General features: G+C 35.4%; 1 protein-coding gene across 1 annotated transcript in view; it reads right to left on the bottom strand.

Moving 5' to 3' along the window:
* Positions 1–17732, bottom strand: part of SYNE1 (spectrin repeat containing nuclear envelope protein 1) — a 295282-nt gene that overhangs the window by 162340 nt on the left and 115210 nt on the right. The window contains 11 exon segments of the mRNA XM_084285341.1: positions 1329–1493; positions 5501–5810; positions 7498–7670; positions 8314–8605; positions 9882–10037; positions 11150–11355; positions 11985–12097; positions 12883–13090; positions 14061–14264; positions 15621–15722; positions 17503–17685. Coding sequence (XP_084141467.1) covers positions 1329–1493; positions 5501–5810; positions 7498–7670; positions 8314–8605; positions 9882–10037; positions 11150–11355; positions 11985–12097; positions 12883–13090; positions 14061–14264; positions 15621–15722; positions 17503–17685 — 2112 coding nt within the window.

Consider the following 17732-nt stretch of genomic DNA (forward strand, 5'->3'; position numbering starts at 1 on the left):
AGGGACTGTGAGGGCTTTACAGTTATTACAGAGTGGTTCTAAAACTTTCATAAGTTTAGAGGAGAACGAACTTCTTTTTTTTTTTTTTTTTATTTCCAGATACTAAAAAGTAATGTTTAGGGTAAGATGCAGAAAGGAACTGATTTGAGATGTTTTGCATAACAAACACTGGTACAGAGCTGCACGTAGCAGGTTTAAGAACATTACTGTGTTGCTGAAAAAAAAGCATTCTGCAGCGTACTCATGATCTGAGATGTGCCATTATTGGTTACACATGATTTTTGTTGCCGTTGTTTTTGGTTTTTAATAAATTCTTTCTACAGCATTCTATTTCATTCTTACACAGGCTACAAGGACTTTTTTGTTTTGTTTTGTTTTGTTTTGTTTTGTTTTGTTTGTTTGTTTGTTTGTTTTAGTTTAGTTTAGTTTTCAGCTTTAGAAGCTGGAAAATATAAATATCATCCCAATCACTGCATGCCAGAAAAATGCTATTTGTTTTCTTCATCTCATGAACTAGAAACTGCTGTTTCCTCACTTTCTCATATTATACATGGGGAGTTTGAACACAAAGGAGGCTAAAAACTTATAATAAACAACAAATAATAAATAATAATAAACAGTAATAAACAACAGTAATAAACAACATCTATAATTTGATCTGGCTATCCTATATCCTCATCTACTCTGTTCACAGGCCCACCCTCAAGTTTAGGAGCAGGCTAAAATGCTGTTAGCATGACTATTTGAATGTAAACATCAGGCATGAGTAAAACATGAAGTCTGCTTTAATGCTGCATTCGGAAATGTGTAACTTGCTCAGACACTCAAATGCCTAGGAATGGATGGACACATAGAGATGCCAGCACAAGGGGAGTATACATAGAGAGGCAACACACATTTCTACCGTGTTTGGACATCCTTCAACTGTGTTATGCATCCCCATTTCATGAAAATCACAAAAGGTTGTTTCTGACTGATTCAAACAACACTGTTTATGGAGAAAACATATTTGGAGATGAGGACAGAACAGTATTCATTAAACAGCTAAGCCATATTTTTCTGTGATGCCACTGGGCTTCCACTCTTGCAAATAGTTTCCATGCCTGCAGTGACTAACTCAGGTCTGATTGTACTTTCACTCCATCAATTTAGTATGGCAAGGCAGGCAAAAACACATCATAGCTTAGAAAAGCTGCTTTCAGCTCACTGGAATATAATCACCACTTTAAACACACAAAGAGCAAGATCCCATAGGTTTTTGGCTCTGGCCTATTTTGGAGCATAGCTTCTGAATCACAGATGAAATCATGACAGCTAATATTTCTTACATTGATTTTGGCCAGTTTTTTCTGTATCGTTGATGTATCTCCAGTTGCATCTGACCAACGGTGTAGCTCTTCCTTTGCAGAATGGAGCCAGTCTGTGAATTCATGCACAGCGTCAAGGTATAGCAAATGATCCTTCACAATATCTTCTACTTTCTTCATTTTGTCCTATTTTTCAGATTTAAAAACAAAACAAAACTAAACAAAACAAACAAACAAAAATCTGTTAAATTGCTAAAACACTTTCCTGGCTTCTGTCCAGACTTTATGGGTGTAATATTACAAAGAACTGCTCTGCATGCATTTGAATACTGAGCAGCAGAACATATAGCAGCTTATAGCAACAGAACACAGTGCTACACTGCACAAAGTTTGGTTTAGGTTGCTCTGGAGTGCTGGCAGAAATATCTCTTTTTTATTAGAAGAAATAGGTCTCTCTAAATGTTAAGCAAAGTCACAGAGATGTCCCATATGAAGCCCACAAATGAGTTCTGCTGTTCAAAAGTGCAAAAGGTTGTAATGGTGCTGAGTCTTTTTTAGACATCAGATCAGAAGTAGTGGCTATCTCCAGGCCATATGCCTTGCACCCTGGAAGATTCTTTCCCTTACATAGACATACAACAACTGCATGGCTTTGTACCAGTGTTCTAACATAGGCTTAAAGTGGGACCAGTTTACCTTACAGGTGAAATAGTGTTTTGGTCTAGGCCGGCCTTTGGTTTGACCATAGATTTGTTCTTAAAATTCTCAGGAATGTTTCTCAAAAGTAACCAAAATTGAACTGAGGTGTGAATGTTTCTCTGTCAGAATGTTTCTTTGATGGTTACTAGCTAAACAAAGATGACCTAAAGTAAATCCTCAGAATTTTTACCTCTTAATGCATTTTGTCCAATGACCAAGTAAGGAAATGTACACATGTGCCTGACTTAAAAAAAAAAAAAAAAAGTAGGTATCTTCTGAAAGCAGCAGAAGAGTATCAGGAAAGCCAAAGATGATTTACTTTTGTTTACATACCAAAATGTAACACTAGTAGACAGGGAGAGTGGAGGGAAACTGTTTCTCTTCTGGTGGCAGTGACTTTTACCAATTGCAGTCAGTGCTGTTCTCTCCCAAAGGAAAGACTGTAAAGTTATCAACAATTTCTGCCATCACAGCAAGTAGAGAAAAGAGCAGTAGCTTCATCTGGCACATCAGCTAGCCAAACTTGGCCCATCTTCTCTGCCCGTCATCAATTCTTTTCTCAGCCTGCCAGCCCTGTGATGCTGTTGGACACTGTTACCCTACAAGTGATGAATTTACAACATAGCCCAGCCCCCAGTCTCCACCAAACAGAGAAGTTCATGCAGGCACAAGAAACACAGCATGGCCGCAGGCTGGTAGGATGTCAGTATCTGCTCTGATGTGGGCAAAGTAGAAATACCTGCCCTATATGCTCAGCAGATGAGAAGTGCTCTACTGGGCCTGTATAATGGTTCATCTAACTAACTATTCTCTCCCATGTTATCTAGGGAGAGCACATGAATCTGGAAAATTTGTGGGCAATTTCCCTTATACTTCCTTATCATTTGTAATTTGTTTAAGAATGTTAGAAAGTTCTTAATCCTTTGTGTGGACCCTTGTCAGAGGCTTTTGAAAAATCCAGTTGTATTACATTCATTTCATCCTCCTTTATTTTAATGTGCTTATTGATATCTTCACCATGCTCCAGCATATTAGTTTGTTAGTTATACTTTCTGGATGCCATACTGACTTTTTCAGCAGTATGCATGTAACCAATACTGTCAATTATACTGTTTTTCATTATAGATTACTGCCCTCTGATTACATCAGCCAGACTCATGAGACTGTTGTTCCCTCTAGGGCCTCCTTTGAAGCTGGCAGTGACACAGGATGCCTGATGCTCCACTGACAGAGCGGCCCCCTTAGCCAGCTTTTCAGCAATTTCTGTTTGAGCATTTCTCAAGAAACCTCAGTTGAATGTCATCTGCCTTTGGGGAGTTATTAGCATCTAACTGCTTGGTCTAGGTCTTTCCATACAGAAACCTCCTCTAGCTCCTCTTGCCTGCATGCTCTGAAGAAAATATCAGGTGTTATAATCTCCTCAATGTCTTCAGCAGAAAGGAACAACGTAAATTCACTGAGCTCCTGGTACAGCCTTATTGTCCTTTGGAGCAAGTGATCTTTGATCAGCAAGTGGTCCCAGCAATTCCCTAGATCCTGCTTTTGATGGATTTAAAGAATATTCTGCCGTTACCTTGAGCATCATTCAGAATTCTTCAAACTCTGTAATGATTTCTTTTTTACATTTGGTCTGTTTCATACAATGTCATGTACAGCCATTATCAGTTACCCCAGCTGGGAGATTCTGGGTCAATTAAGACAATTAATATTTGTTGAAAGAAAAATAAAAGCACCAATTTTTATACCCACCCACAGGATCTTTATTTTTTGAGGGACATGGAAAATTGCTTAAGAAATTAAATTTATTGATACATCTCAATTTTAGCAGAACACTGCTTGGCTCACTTATGATACTTTTTATTTTATTTTATTTTATTTTATTTTATTTTATTTTATTTTATTTTATTTTATTTATTTTATTATTTTATTTTATTTTATTTTATTTTATTTTATTTTACTTTATTTTATTTTACTTTATTTTTAACACAAGACTGCTGATGCAAACTTTCCCAGCAGCTGAGAAGATGAAGACTGTAATTCAGAGCTAGTGTCACTGTCATAATCTGGATTGGAAGAAGATCTCTGTGAGTTTCCTTGTTTTTTCTTAGAAACCAAACAGAACACCTGTATTACAACTGCTCATTAGCTTGAAATAACACAAAATATGTGCATTTAATTTTCTGAAAACAAGATTTCTCTTTCTTTGTTTTCTGCTTAGGGGGGAGGAACTTGATTCTTTGCTTTCTAGGTTAGTTAGAAAAAAAAAAAAAGAGAGAGAGAGAGAGAGAGAGTGCTAGGAATAAAAGAAAAAGAATCACAGAATCACAGAACTGTAGGGGTTGGAAGGGACCTCGAGAGATCATCAGGTCCAACCCCCCTGCCAAAGCAGCTTCCTTAGAGCAGGCTGCCCAGGTAGGCATCCAGATGGGCCTTAAATAACTCCAGAGAAGGAGACTCCACAACCTCCCTGGGCAGCCTGTTGCAGTGCTCCATCACCCTCACCGTGAAGAAGTTTTTGCACGTTGCTGCGGAATTTCCTGTGTGTCATCTTGTGGCCATTACCCATTGTCCTGTCCCCACAAACCACTGAGAAGAGGTTGGCCAAATCCCTCTGTCTCCCTCCCGCACTTCAGGTATTTATATACATTGATAAGATCCCCTCTCAGTCTCCTCTTCTCCAGGCTGAACAGACCCAGGTCTCTCAGCCTTTCCTCATAGGGAAGATGCTCCAAGCCCTATATCACCTTTGTGCCCCTCCGCTGGACTCTTTCCAGGAGATCCCCATCTTTTTTGTACCGGGGAGCCTAGTACTGGACACAGTACTCCGGGTGAGGCTTGACCAGAGCAGAGTAGAGGGTGAGGATCACCTCCCTTGCCCTGCTGGCCACACTCCTTTTAATACACTTCAGGATCCCATGGGCACTCTTGGCCACCAGGGCAAACTGCTGGCTCATGGTCAACCTGTCATCTACCAGGACCCCAGGTCCTTCTCCTCAGAGCTCCTCTCCAGCAGGTTGCCCCCCAGCCTGTACTGATACTTCGGGTTGTTCCTTCCCAGGTGTAGGACTCTACACTTGCTCTTATTAAATCTCATTTGGTTTCTTCCTGCCCATCTGTACTGCCTGTCCAGGTCTCACTGAATGGCAGCACAGCCTTCTGGTGTGTCAGCCAGAAGAAATAGAAAGTAGAAAATAAATCTGGAAGAATATCAGAAGTACTGTTGTACATATGAAACTTAGAGTAAAATATATGCCCTTCACTTCTAAAAAATCATAACCATACCAGTTTCAATTCCCAACCTTTTGTGTTCTAGTGAATTCTAGTAAATTATGTCCAACTCTTTTGCTGGACTCAGCCATAACAAAAGGCATAACTATTCAAACACAATCAGTCATTCATTCACTATAAAACTATTAAAATCAAAATGTTAGTCTTTTATACAGATGTCCAAACATTTTACTTACTTGAAATGGAAACCTTTGCTTTTTTCTTACCTTGGCTACTGTTGCAATATCATTAAACTGTGTTTTTAGTTCTTCTCGAACTGCTTCTCCAAAAAAAACATCCTCAGTTTTTTCATGCAGTTCTGCAGCTTTTTCAATGAGTTGCTGTAAATCACCAGAGTGATCCTCTATCTCAGAAACAATAGCTTGGAAGTGGTCCAGCTGAGCAAACTTCTCCTTCAGACCAATCTGTGGTTCTAAAGGCTGCTCCACTTTGTGATTCAATTTCTCTAACCACTGCTCCAGCTGGTTTCTCCTTTCCAGGTATTCATCCCACTGGCTAATGACAGACTCTAGGCAGCTTACATTAAAAGAAACATATACAGTACAGATGAGAACACTCGAAAGGTCTAAAAAAAAGAGCTTGCATATACCGTAAGTTTTACATTATACAGACATCTTTAATACATCTAGTATTTACTTTTTCCTTCATCTTGTTTTAGTTTTGTGTCAACTTAATCCATGCTATTCTAGAATTTCTGTGTTCTTTAGGCTACTACATATAACCTGATACAACTGATTCCCTAGTACAGGTTACATGAGCTATCTGTCTGTCTCAGAAAGGCACATTTCAGTGTCTAGCAAATCAAAATATAGAGCATTATTGGAGCTCTTTACGACCACAGTAATAAAATGTACAGCATCCTATTAGGTTATTGACAATTAAGAGAGCTCCTGGTAACTTTTTAAAAGAATGAATAAATTATAAATTGTCCATTTTATCTTTAAGAATAAATATACCCTTCTGTTATATATTGCTCCTTCTAACAGATCTCCGGGTCTTTCTGGGACTTGGCTTGAGGAATATAATTCTGATTCCACTGGACTTAGTAGCTGAGTGTGTGGTAAGGATTTTGTTTAAAATGTAATAGTAATATTGTAACGTAATGTTATAGTAATATAAATAATATTTTATGACACAAAGTGGATGAAATTAAAATGAAATCTTAAAGGGTTCCCACCATAATTTTCTACATAGCATTGTATTACAATTTTGGCGTATGTAAGAAAGTGGCATCACTTCTCATTGAAGAACTCCAATTTTATACCATAGCTCACTGACAACCGATATTTAAGACTCAGATACCCTAATGAAGAGAAAGCTTTGTTTTCATTAGAGAGCTAAGGAATTAAGATCATGAAGAAGGGCCTATTTCTATCCAATAATGACTAGGGTCATTATTGAAAGAGGCAGTGCTTATAAAAACCGTAGATGAAAGCAGCAAGGGAGGGCATGCAGCTAGTATGGATAACAGGATTTAAATGTCAGATGTTGTTAAAAGAAGAAAAGAAAGATGGAATTTGATGAAGAAAAAAATAAATAAATTCTGGACTGTATTAAGAAGGTTGTTATATGAAGTAGAAAATGGTGATATTCTATTCAGAATTAATAAGTTCTCAAATACTGGAAGACATCAGCCCATTTTAAATTATCTTCTATGAAAAATGTAGACAAACGAGCAGTAGTCTGCAATTTATTGAAAAGGAAACATGGATAAAAGTGGCCCAGAAAGAGATGCTGGGGTCCTTCAAATATATTAAAAAGTTCTCACACAGGCAATAACAAAAAACTTTTAATTTCCACTGAAGTTAAGGTAAGAATAAATTAGCTTCATTTTCAGGCAAGGCAAGGAAAAAAAGAGAAAGATAATTGAGGAATCCTCCTAGAGTTTTGTAAGGAAAAGGTATATAAATATTTGAATGAATTTGGATGATTACTACTTCTTCTTAAGTGACCATCTCATATGAAACTTGATTCAGCTGATAGGGTGAAGGTGAACTCTCTGCTTTTTATTTTTTTTTATTTTATTATTATTATTTTTTTTTAACAGAGGGATGTATTTCTTCAGGTAATTTTGATTCTTTCTGATGATGTATGTAGCTTTTCCCTCAGGTGTGAATGAATGGTCTCTTGTGTGTTGTAAGGTACCTCTTTTGTCGTAAGCAAAGATATGAGGGTTTGACCTGTGTTTTCTAGTTAGTTTTACCTCTGCCAATTCACTGATGTGTTGATGATGTCATTCCATACATCCTTCAGTGTTTGTAGCTCTGTATGTATCACCTTTTGTCCTTCCTCATTGCTGCTTCTAAGTGCTTGTTCTCCTTTGCCAATGGCCATGTTCAACTTAACTTCACCATCGCCTTTGAGTAAGAGGATTTCCTGTGAGGCAAAATGAATCAAAATATTAAGTGAAATCCTTTGAGAGATGAAATTCTTCCAGTAAAAGACACCATTTACCCTTGATAACCATACCATGTATGAATTCTTAGGCACCTGGTTTTGTTAGCGTCTGTACCTTGATATGTGCAAGTAACCCAACAGTTTTCCCAAAAGCCATACAGGTATTTCTCTGCATTGGTCCTAAAATATTGCTCACATTGCAGTAGATAATGAATAGGTTAAGCATTGCACAGAAAGACGGCAACATACAGTGGTATCTACACTGATGACCTTCCTAATCTGTCCTGTTCTTGAAGACCTACTCTAACAGATATGTCACAGAGTCTCTCCATGTGAACGATTCCAAGACTTCCCCTCCATTAGGAAGATATATATTTTTTTAAAACCTGAATGCACATTTTCATAGTTGGTTATTCTTCATTAACCACAATACCTTGCCTCTGTCTTCATTACACTTTATCTTATTTCTCACACTGCATCTCCCAATTTGTTAAGATCACTTTAAATTAAATTTTCTCTCCTTAATAACAGTATGAAGAATAAAATATAAAATTATTTCTTTTCCATTGATGTGGCCCTCACACAATGTTAATTGATGTATACTCTCCACTTTAATCTTTACCTGAATTTGTGTCAGTCGTTTCTCTAGTGTGGCTTTGCTACCGACTGTACTCTCTGATGATGCCAGTTTATCCTGAACCTCTTTCACCCATGACCACATGCTCTGCAATGCCTCCTCCAAAGTCAGATGCTCCTGGAGTGCAAGCTGACATGTTCTCAGTTTATCCTTGACTGTTTTGACCATGTTTTGATAATTAGTGAGATGCTGAGAGGCCAGGCGCACTTCCCTTCCTGCACCATGTCCTTCCTCATTTAAAGCCTGTGCCATTTGGGACAGCTTATCAAACGATTCCCTGAAAGAAAAATATTGAGGCTGAAAAATCAGTTTCAAAAAGCATATGACATTGTAATAGCAACTATGAGAAGTCATGAAGGGTGCTGACATAATCATCTACTCCACAAATATTAATGTCTAATTAACAGAAAATCTAGCTGGGAGAGACTGAAAGGAAATATTAGCAGTATGTATCAACTAAGATCATTACTTGTATATAGTGCCATTTCTTGCAGATTTTGATACTCCAAATTATCACACTGGAATCTTTGTGTTACATATTTAAATTAAAAGCTAACTTATTTTCTTTTTGGCTATCAGACATCCAGTTCTTCATGAACTGCTACCTTTTTGTACCTGCCAAAACTTCTGAGGAGTTTATAGCCTTTGACATGTAAGAATGCATGATGGAAAAGTCAGGCCATTTGCCCAGCATTAGACACTAACTCTGGGGTTCAGTACAAGGCTCAGTAAAAGGAGTTAAAACTCTGGCCTTATATAGCCTCAGTTAATCTACTATTGGATAACCCTTCCAGATATCCTGTGATTAAAAGGAATTTGTATAGACCAAAATGTCTTGCAACAGTCTCAAGAGGATAGATAGTGACTGTGTTTCTTTTTAGCATTCTGTGAGCCTTGAACAGCTGACTACTATTTCTGTTCAATATTCACTAACATAATAAAGATAATAAAAATTGAAAAGCCACAATGTAGTAAAAAAAAAAACAAACAAAAAAAAAAAAAACACATTACTTTGCCTGGATGTCGATCCACTCACTGAGTCTAAAATCTAGAAATACTTATCAGCCAATTTATTAGTAAATAATGTTAATATTATTTAATATTAATATTAATAATTAATATTATTTAATAAAATAATAATGTCATTTGGTCTCTTTATACAAAGTCAACTCTATAGGAAAGTAGAATCTGCTAACCCAGTTAGATCTAGGTGTTGCAGGACAGAAAAAAGAATAAAATTTTATAAATTGATATGATGATATATGATGTTTTTACTATTGCTTTTACTATCAATGATATTTTTCAGGCTTCATTTATTAATGAACTAAGATATACTTTTCTTAATGAGAAATGTGTCTACATCAAATTCTGGTATTGTCTTGAAGTTCAAATTTCCTTAAAACTGGGAATATTTGGACTCAGTCTATTTTTAGAGTATATTGCAACACTTTTGTCTGTCTTTCACGAACACACTTTACCCAAACAGTTCACTTTCAGTATTACTTTAACAGAGGGGAAAATGAGAGTGTTTTAGGAAAAGTGTTTCATACTACCTTGAAGTCAGTAACTCTTCCAGGAAGTTTTCCACTTTCTGCACCTCCTTTTTCTTCTCAGGAATAAGCTGTTTGCTCTCTCCTAATGCTTCTGTGCTTATTCTTTCTTCCATGTCATGTAACCACAGGCTGAGTTTCTTGTAGTGATCTTCAAAACTACAGAACAGATAAATATTTACCTAAAAATATTTCTCAGGTGTAGTACAGTTAGCAAAGTTAACTGAGTTAAAGTTAACTCAGTTCTTTCAATATCCAAAAGACCAGGAAAACAAAGCTAGGTATAAGTTTCATTCTTGGCAAATAGGAGTTGTACACAAAACATAATTCCACGGTGACTACTAATCTAAAAATATTCAGCAACTCTCTAAAAATGTTCAGCAAAATCATGGGAACTACAGTCAGAAAAGAAGCCCTCAAAATTTAAAGTGGTAGTGCTTTTATTTATTACTAGACTCAATAAAGACAGAGCACAAGAAATGTTTTTCTTCCAAATCCCCAAATCCTCATAATGATATTTTTAAGAGGAAAAAAAATGGGTAGAAATTGATTTTTACTCATTATTGATACATACAATACCTGGAGTGTTGTGCTTTTAATTTGTCTGACAGAACATAAGTGGAATCTGGAGTGTTCAGAACTCAACAAAACAGGCTCTAAGTTCCTATGTTTGCAAGCTTTTTACTTACATGAAGGCACACCAACCCACCTTGCTCTTTTATCATTATTGACACACCAAATTTGCTTTCAATTAGCAACAGTTTGGAATCTAATTATACCTAAAAGCATTTGATTTCCCCAAATTCCAAGGTGTTAATTTAAGAGTGTTTTCTTACTATCTCTTTAGGAAATATGTAAATCTGGAATAGGACAGGACAGGTGCCAGATGTTCAGAAAGCACATACTATCTTCAAATGCCGGGGCAGAACTTGAAAATTCATCATACCTTTTCCTCCCAGGAAAGTGCATTTGAATTACTGAGACCCCAACTTCTGATCTGGGATCACAAGAGCTACACGGTTCTTCCACATATATGATCCTGACACTTAAGCTAATACTCTCAGAGCTGGACCTGCTGTATTATTATTATTATTATTAATTATTAATATTATTATTATTAGTAGTAGTAGTAGATTTTAGAAGAGAACCTCATTTTGTCTTAAATATTTCCAAAGAAAAAGAGCAAACAGGACTAGAGTAACTGGAAATCATTTCAAATTGTGTCCTGTACTTCCAGTCTGAACATTTCATGCAGTCTATTTTCAACTTACCTTCCCAGGTGTGAGGCACAAGCTTCCAGGGCCTGCTTATCATTTAGACACTGTTTGAAGAATTCATGGAAGTTCTCATTAGACTTTGCTATTTGCTCCTGAATATGGATCACAACTGGTTTGGGTAAGCAAGAATACAAACTTTCTCCTTCCTTGCATGCAGCATCTAACTTGTTTCGTCCCTCACTAATAGAATCCATCACAACCTGTGTGATGAAAGAATACAGTTTAAACATGTAAGATTTGATAAAGATAAGCAATATTTATGTTAGAAGATGAGAACCATGTCAAGAAATTGAACAAAATCCAATGGATAGTTCAAATAAATTTATATTAAGTGATGCTATAATTCACAGAGCTTGATTTTCCTATCTGTCCCCAAGACAGCCCTGTTTTTATCTGGATAGCTTAGTGATGTCCGAAAGATGTTAGGCATTTCAGTAATTATGGTTGCCTGCACTAGCTGTCTGCTCTGTTTGTGCTCTGTCCCAGCAATAGACAAGATTTGATACATCTATGTAAATCTGAAGGACTGACTAACCGTAAAATGGGAAGGGACGGGGAGGGAAAGGGATTAAAAATCAGAAAAGAAATAAAAAGTTCAGATACATCAACCTCTCAATCTTCCAGAAAGTAAACTCTGATATTTCAGAACAGTGAATGTAAATTTTATTTCCTTTACAGTACAAGTAGCTTTGTTGAACTAGTCTTACATTGCCTTATTGGAAACAAAATCATATGCATGATAGGTTCTACAAATTATTTTAGAGATATAATTTGATACATGTAGTTGTACTGTCAATTACTATTTTATTTATTTATTTATTTACTATACCTGCAAATCATGTAGCTTTGCCTCTATAGCTTTGCTGTCTCCAGACCTGTCAGATGATGCTTTTACTGCAGCCTTCACATCAGAAAACCATTCCTGGAATTCTTGCATAGAATCTTATTTGATAAAAAAATATATATAGAGAAGAGAATATATATATATATATATATATATATATATATTTAAGAAGCAGCATTAAGCACAATACTGTGTAGCTGTCTGCCACACTTATTTATCCTTTATCCTTCAGGAACCATGTGTTCAGGAACCAATAGTTAACAGGATTAACCTCACTGTTTTTATTGACACTGGGGTGATGAGATTCATTTCCCCAAAAGTCAGATGTTTACAAGCAAACATCCAAATTTCAAGAGTCATACTAGGTTCCCCTTTATAGTCAATGGAAAGACAGACACTTCCAGGCTACTATGTATCCCAATTTGATGTTAGATAAACATCTAGCTTAACATCTAAGATTAAAAAATGCATACTTCTCTCCAGTTATTTACCAGAGAAACCAGGAACTACTCCAAATGAGTACTTTTTCGTTATAAAGATTTCCATATGGTTAAATACTTCTCTGAATAACAAATACACAAAGTGTATTTATGCATTAGAGATGTATACTAAGGAAGAATCTGTGAGAATATGAGGCAGTAACATAGAAGTTGAAGAAAGGTGAGTTGCCATTTACGTATTTTACATGTCTAAATTTGAATTCTGTTTTTGCAAAATGCATTATTTCATAGCAGATGGTAAATGACCATTTGCTAACTTTCTGAAAGGCTCCATACAAAAATAAAGTTGTAATTGCAAGTGACATCACTGGAAACTCTGGCAGCCTCCAGAATGATTCATGGCTGTGGGCTAACGGTTCATATTAACAAGCCTGAAAACTCACAGAGGAAATGTTTTTCCAAGGACTCTTGCAAGCTGGCCTGTGTTCTGGAACAGAGCTGAATCACAGCCTCATATTTCTTTATTAATGAAGTGACAGTGCCACCAAGAGTTTCCAGCTCTACAGAATGGTACTTGCGACACAGTCTATTGAGGTTCTCACGCGCTGAATCAATGCTGCCCTGCTGAAGCTGTAGGTCTTTTTGTGTTTCCTGAAAATGAAGTTATAACATAAATATGACATTTTTAAATAAACAAAAGAGCCCTGTATTTTCTCAAGCATTTCTGCTCCTCCCACATATTCCTTTATTCTGCGGTCTATTGCAAGTCTAGACACAATCAAGGGAAGAAGTATGGATCTGATTATTAGTATAATAATAATATCTGATTATTAGTATAATCCAGAAGCAGATCTGGATCATGCTTCCTGAACTTGCCAAGTGAAATGAATTCTTGAAACTAAAGATCCAGCAAATATATACAAAATTTACTGTTTATTATTGTTTAACTTTTTTTTTTTTTTTAATAAAAACATATTGAATTACAATAATTGTTTTCAGAAAAGTCTGAAATGTGAGATGCACTATGACACTGGTATTTACTGGGACTTCTGAATGAAATGGAGTTTTCATTTGACTAGAGAGGAATACCTATAACCAAATTAAATTTGAATTAGCTGGTATATCAGCATTAACATGTGATCACAATGAAAAAAGATTTCCATATTGTTTGTCCTGTTATGATGTACATAATTGTATGCAATCAAGAGAACTCTAGCATCTAGACAAAAGAATTGTTATATATGAGGACTGAAGAGTATTTCTGAGGTAGAAGCTTGTGTTAAATTCAGTTCAGCCCAGGGTCTTTTTGGTGAGTTATATGTTCATAACTTACTCCACAAGGAATTGAATGGACTTGTAAACATAACCAGTTCTCATCACATCAAGGACCATGTTATTCATTATAATTTTCTGAAAGTTTTGCATAAAGTTAATAGTTTTTTAGAACCTCTATTCATTGGTGCAACTTTTGAAGAGTATCAGTATTTTCTGATATTCTAGTAGCTCTGCAGGAGATGTATAATACTTAACTGTTGTTGTACCTAGGTAGCGAAAACTGTGACAGTAAAAACAGAAGTTTGCTGCATTAAAAAGAAATATATTCATTTTCTTCAACACTGACCTTCACTTTATTCAGAGCTTCAGAATCCAGGTTATGTGCACAGCTTAAAAGTGTATCTTCCACTTTTGTTAACCAGTCTGTTGTCTGATCAATAAAATTCTGTAACTGCATCTTCTGAGTACTGAAATCTTTTAGTGTCTCTTTTGCCGTCTCAGACATTTCTTTGGCATGTTCCAGCTTTTGCCTTAAATCTAATTCTATAAACTAAAAGAAAAATGTTAACTTTAAAAATACTTAAATAAAACATTTATAATGAGAACTGGAAATGTATTGAAAAAATGTAAGGTAGGAAAGTTATACACATTAAAAATTTGCTCCATGACTAAGTATGCTTTCATGAATAAAAAAATATCAGCCATTCAGGATCAAATCTTAGATATACAGTAATCCAAAGAAGGAATACTAACTTCTTGAAAGCTAGAATGCAAAATGTTATTATCCACTTCTGATAAATTAAACAGCCGATCTTTTACTATTTCTATTTCTATTTCTATTTCTATTTCTATTTCTATTTCTATTTCTATTTCTATTTCTATTTCTATTTCTATTTCTATTTCTATTTCTATTTCTATTTAATTTTATTTTACTATTATATATTATATTTAGTTGTTTGCCATATATATATATATACAACATCACCTAATTACTACTAGCTCTATACAATAAATATTGGTGATATGGGTGAGAAGTAAGAGTACTGAGAATCCCACTGTAAAGCAGATTGAAGAAAACACACACAAAAAAATGTTTAATCACAGCATTATATGAAATTATAGTAGATGCTAGTTGTACACATTTTACTAATAAAAGTTAAATCAAACAACTTATGAAAGGACAATATCTACCACAGTTTTACTGTGGATATGGTGTACATTTTTATCGTGTTTATCATATTCAGTATTTGGAAATAGGTGTCTGTTGGTCAGTAGGGATATACTGCAACATAATATGCTCTAGGTTTTACACTTTAAGTGAATAGATATTAAACTTATTATAAAATAAATTTAATAAATTTAACTTCATAATAAATTAAACACGATGTTTTATTCTCTCACATAAAGGAAACAATTTCTGAGAACATAAGCATTACTACATAGCTTGCGCATCTTGATAATATAGGGTTTTTGATCAGTATCTGATTAGTAATTTAGGCTTATGTTTACAGTCAGTGCAAAATGTGGACAAGACCTGAATGTTAGATTAAATTCAGTTAAAATCTGATACCTGTGCTTGAAATAACTATCTACTGAGATACTTCCTTGCTGTGGAAATCACAGAAGTCAGACTATCTTTTAAAATTTCTGACATGTTGAAAACAGATAACCTCACATATCAATTTCCTTTTGAAATCCAACTTCAAAAATATTCATATTTTTGCTTTTGCATCTCTCCTAGATTATAAAAAAAAGTGTGAAACTAACCACCAACAACAGTTCAAGAGCTTATCTTCAGTGCTCCTATTTTATCATTATCTAGTAACAGTTCAGGACACTAATTTGAGACTACTAAAGAACACTTATAATTAAGCATAGTCTGTGATTAACAGTATCTTTATTTTACCTGAAGATCTGCAGGAGGCTCTTGACTATGAGTCAGGTCTTTGAGCTCTAAAATTTTAGAGCTGAGCTGCTCCAGCTTCTGTTCTTTATCCTTGACTTGAGACTGTAGAAGAGATGTAGTCAAAGTTTCATACCAAACTACAAGAAGGTTTTAGAGCTTGGAAAGGATGCTCCATCAGTCGGAAAAATGAACAATATAATGAGGTTTAGCAACTAGCAGCAAGCACAGTTCTGTTAGTTTCCTTCTCTAAAGCTCTCCCATTTCTTTTCCTTTATTAGAATCGGCTCAGATTTTTTTCCCTCCATTTAAATAACCAGACATATTTTTAGCATTTAAAAATACAACAGCTTTAGTTTCCTAAAAGTGGCTGAATAAAGATTGGAATGTCATTGTTTATTTGACTGGAAAAATCTACTGTGGTTGTTAGCTTCCACTAAGTAGCATGCAGAGCATAATAGATGTACTCTGTTTTTTATTACAAGGAAATGAGACCTCAGAACAAAAATAGACAGAACTAAAAGTCACACTCAAAATGGAATTAAAAATGTTGTTATATATACACTGACGCGTCAGGACCTTTTATTTATTGCAGTCATAGATATCCACATTATAAATAAATATTCTGTTTATTTTAAAAGCAACAGAAATATAAAAGAGAAAAATATAATCTGTATAATTGTAGTTTTGAAGTACTAAGTAAGAAATTAGTGTTTGTGCCATGTTACCCAAACTTTCATTCAAAAAATTCAAAGGCCACTCCAGTTAAATGATTGGACTGCGGATTTCAGGATTAAACAGCTACGCTTAACTTCAGCACCATTCATGAATGGTAGAAATTCAGGTGGCTTTAGAAGAATCCTCAAGGGGATGTTCTAGGAGCATATAATATTAGCTAATATGAGCTAATTGAGAAAGAGACCAGTGTTATGAACAATATATGAGATTTTTCTGTCCATGTGAAATGTGTCAGTGAACTGCCTTTCCTTTGCAAAAGACAGTACAAAAAAGTATTATGAACAATGCATTCTGTGACTGCAGATGTATTCACAGCCCTCATGCTTTCTGTTGTTTTGGCTCGCTTTGAGTCAGGTGGTTTGGGTGTTGGCTGCTGTTACTCCAAAGAAGTTTAAATAGTAATGAAGTTAGGTGGTTTGACTGTCATGGTTGTCACAAAGACATTAGATAGAGTTTGTCCTCAGCAAAATACTGAATTAGTACCATTTCATCTTCTATTGTACTTGTATATGTACACTGTACATCTTTGTAAGGACATTAGTTATTTCAAATGAAGTAGAATATAACTCATTCTATGGTTGACCTGCTGTACATTTTAAACCAGTGGTGGCAGAATGCTTCCTGAACACTGATTATATTCCGAAATCTGTTTAACACTATTCAGAAAAGAAAGAGAACATGTTACTGAACTTGTTATAACCTGACATTAAAATTTGCATTACAGTCCACCATAACTTTATTATTATAGTGGCTGGAGACTCTATCTTTTGAGCTGAGATTTTAGAAGTTGCTCATTGCTTAACTGCAGGTGATGTCTAAAATTTCCATGAGCTTCTACTGGACCATCGCTCAGTCCAATATCCAAATTTTTGAAATTTTTGTCCTTGCAAGAACACAGGGTCACGTACTGCTAGAGTCAAAATGACTATGACATTTAGATGGAGTAAGCGCTGTGCCATTCTTGTTTCTGTCAGAAGTAGACAGCTTCAATATTAGACTGAAGTGTCTATGCTAGCCGCTGCATTTGTGATACCATTGCTTGTGCAGGGGACACAGTGGTCTAAAGCAGTGCAGGTTTATCTATGTGCCTTATATCACTAGAGATTTTCGCCCAAAACATTTTTATTAACAATTTATGCGTAAGCACCTGGAAGTCTTTCAGGATGACCTCCATTCTCTGACTGTTACTCAAGTTGCCGATGTCTTCATTCAGTTGAGAAATACATTTATTGCACCATCCATCCATTTCTTTTCCAATTTTCAGGATGTCATCCCATAAAGACACACTTACACTCAGCTGGTCTATGTTGTCTTCAATCCTTTCTGACACCTTTTAAGAAAGGAGAACACATAAATACATTCAAAAATTATTTTTAG

Source organism: Netta rufina (genome assembly GCF_964035555.1).
Source record: "Netta rufina genome assembly, chromosome: 3".
Taxonomy (NCBI): domain Eukaryota; kingdom Metazoa; phylum Chordata; class Aves; order Anseriformes; family Anatidae; genus Netta; species Netta rufina.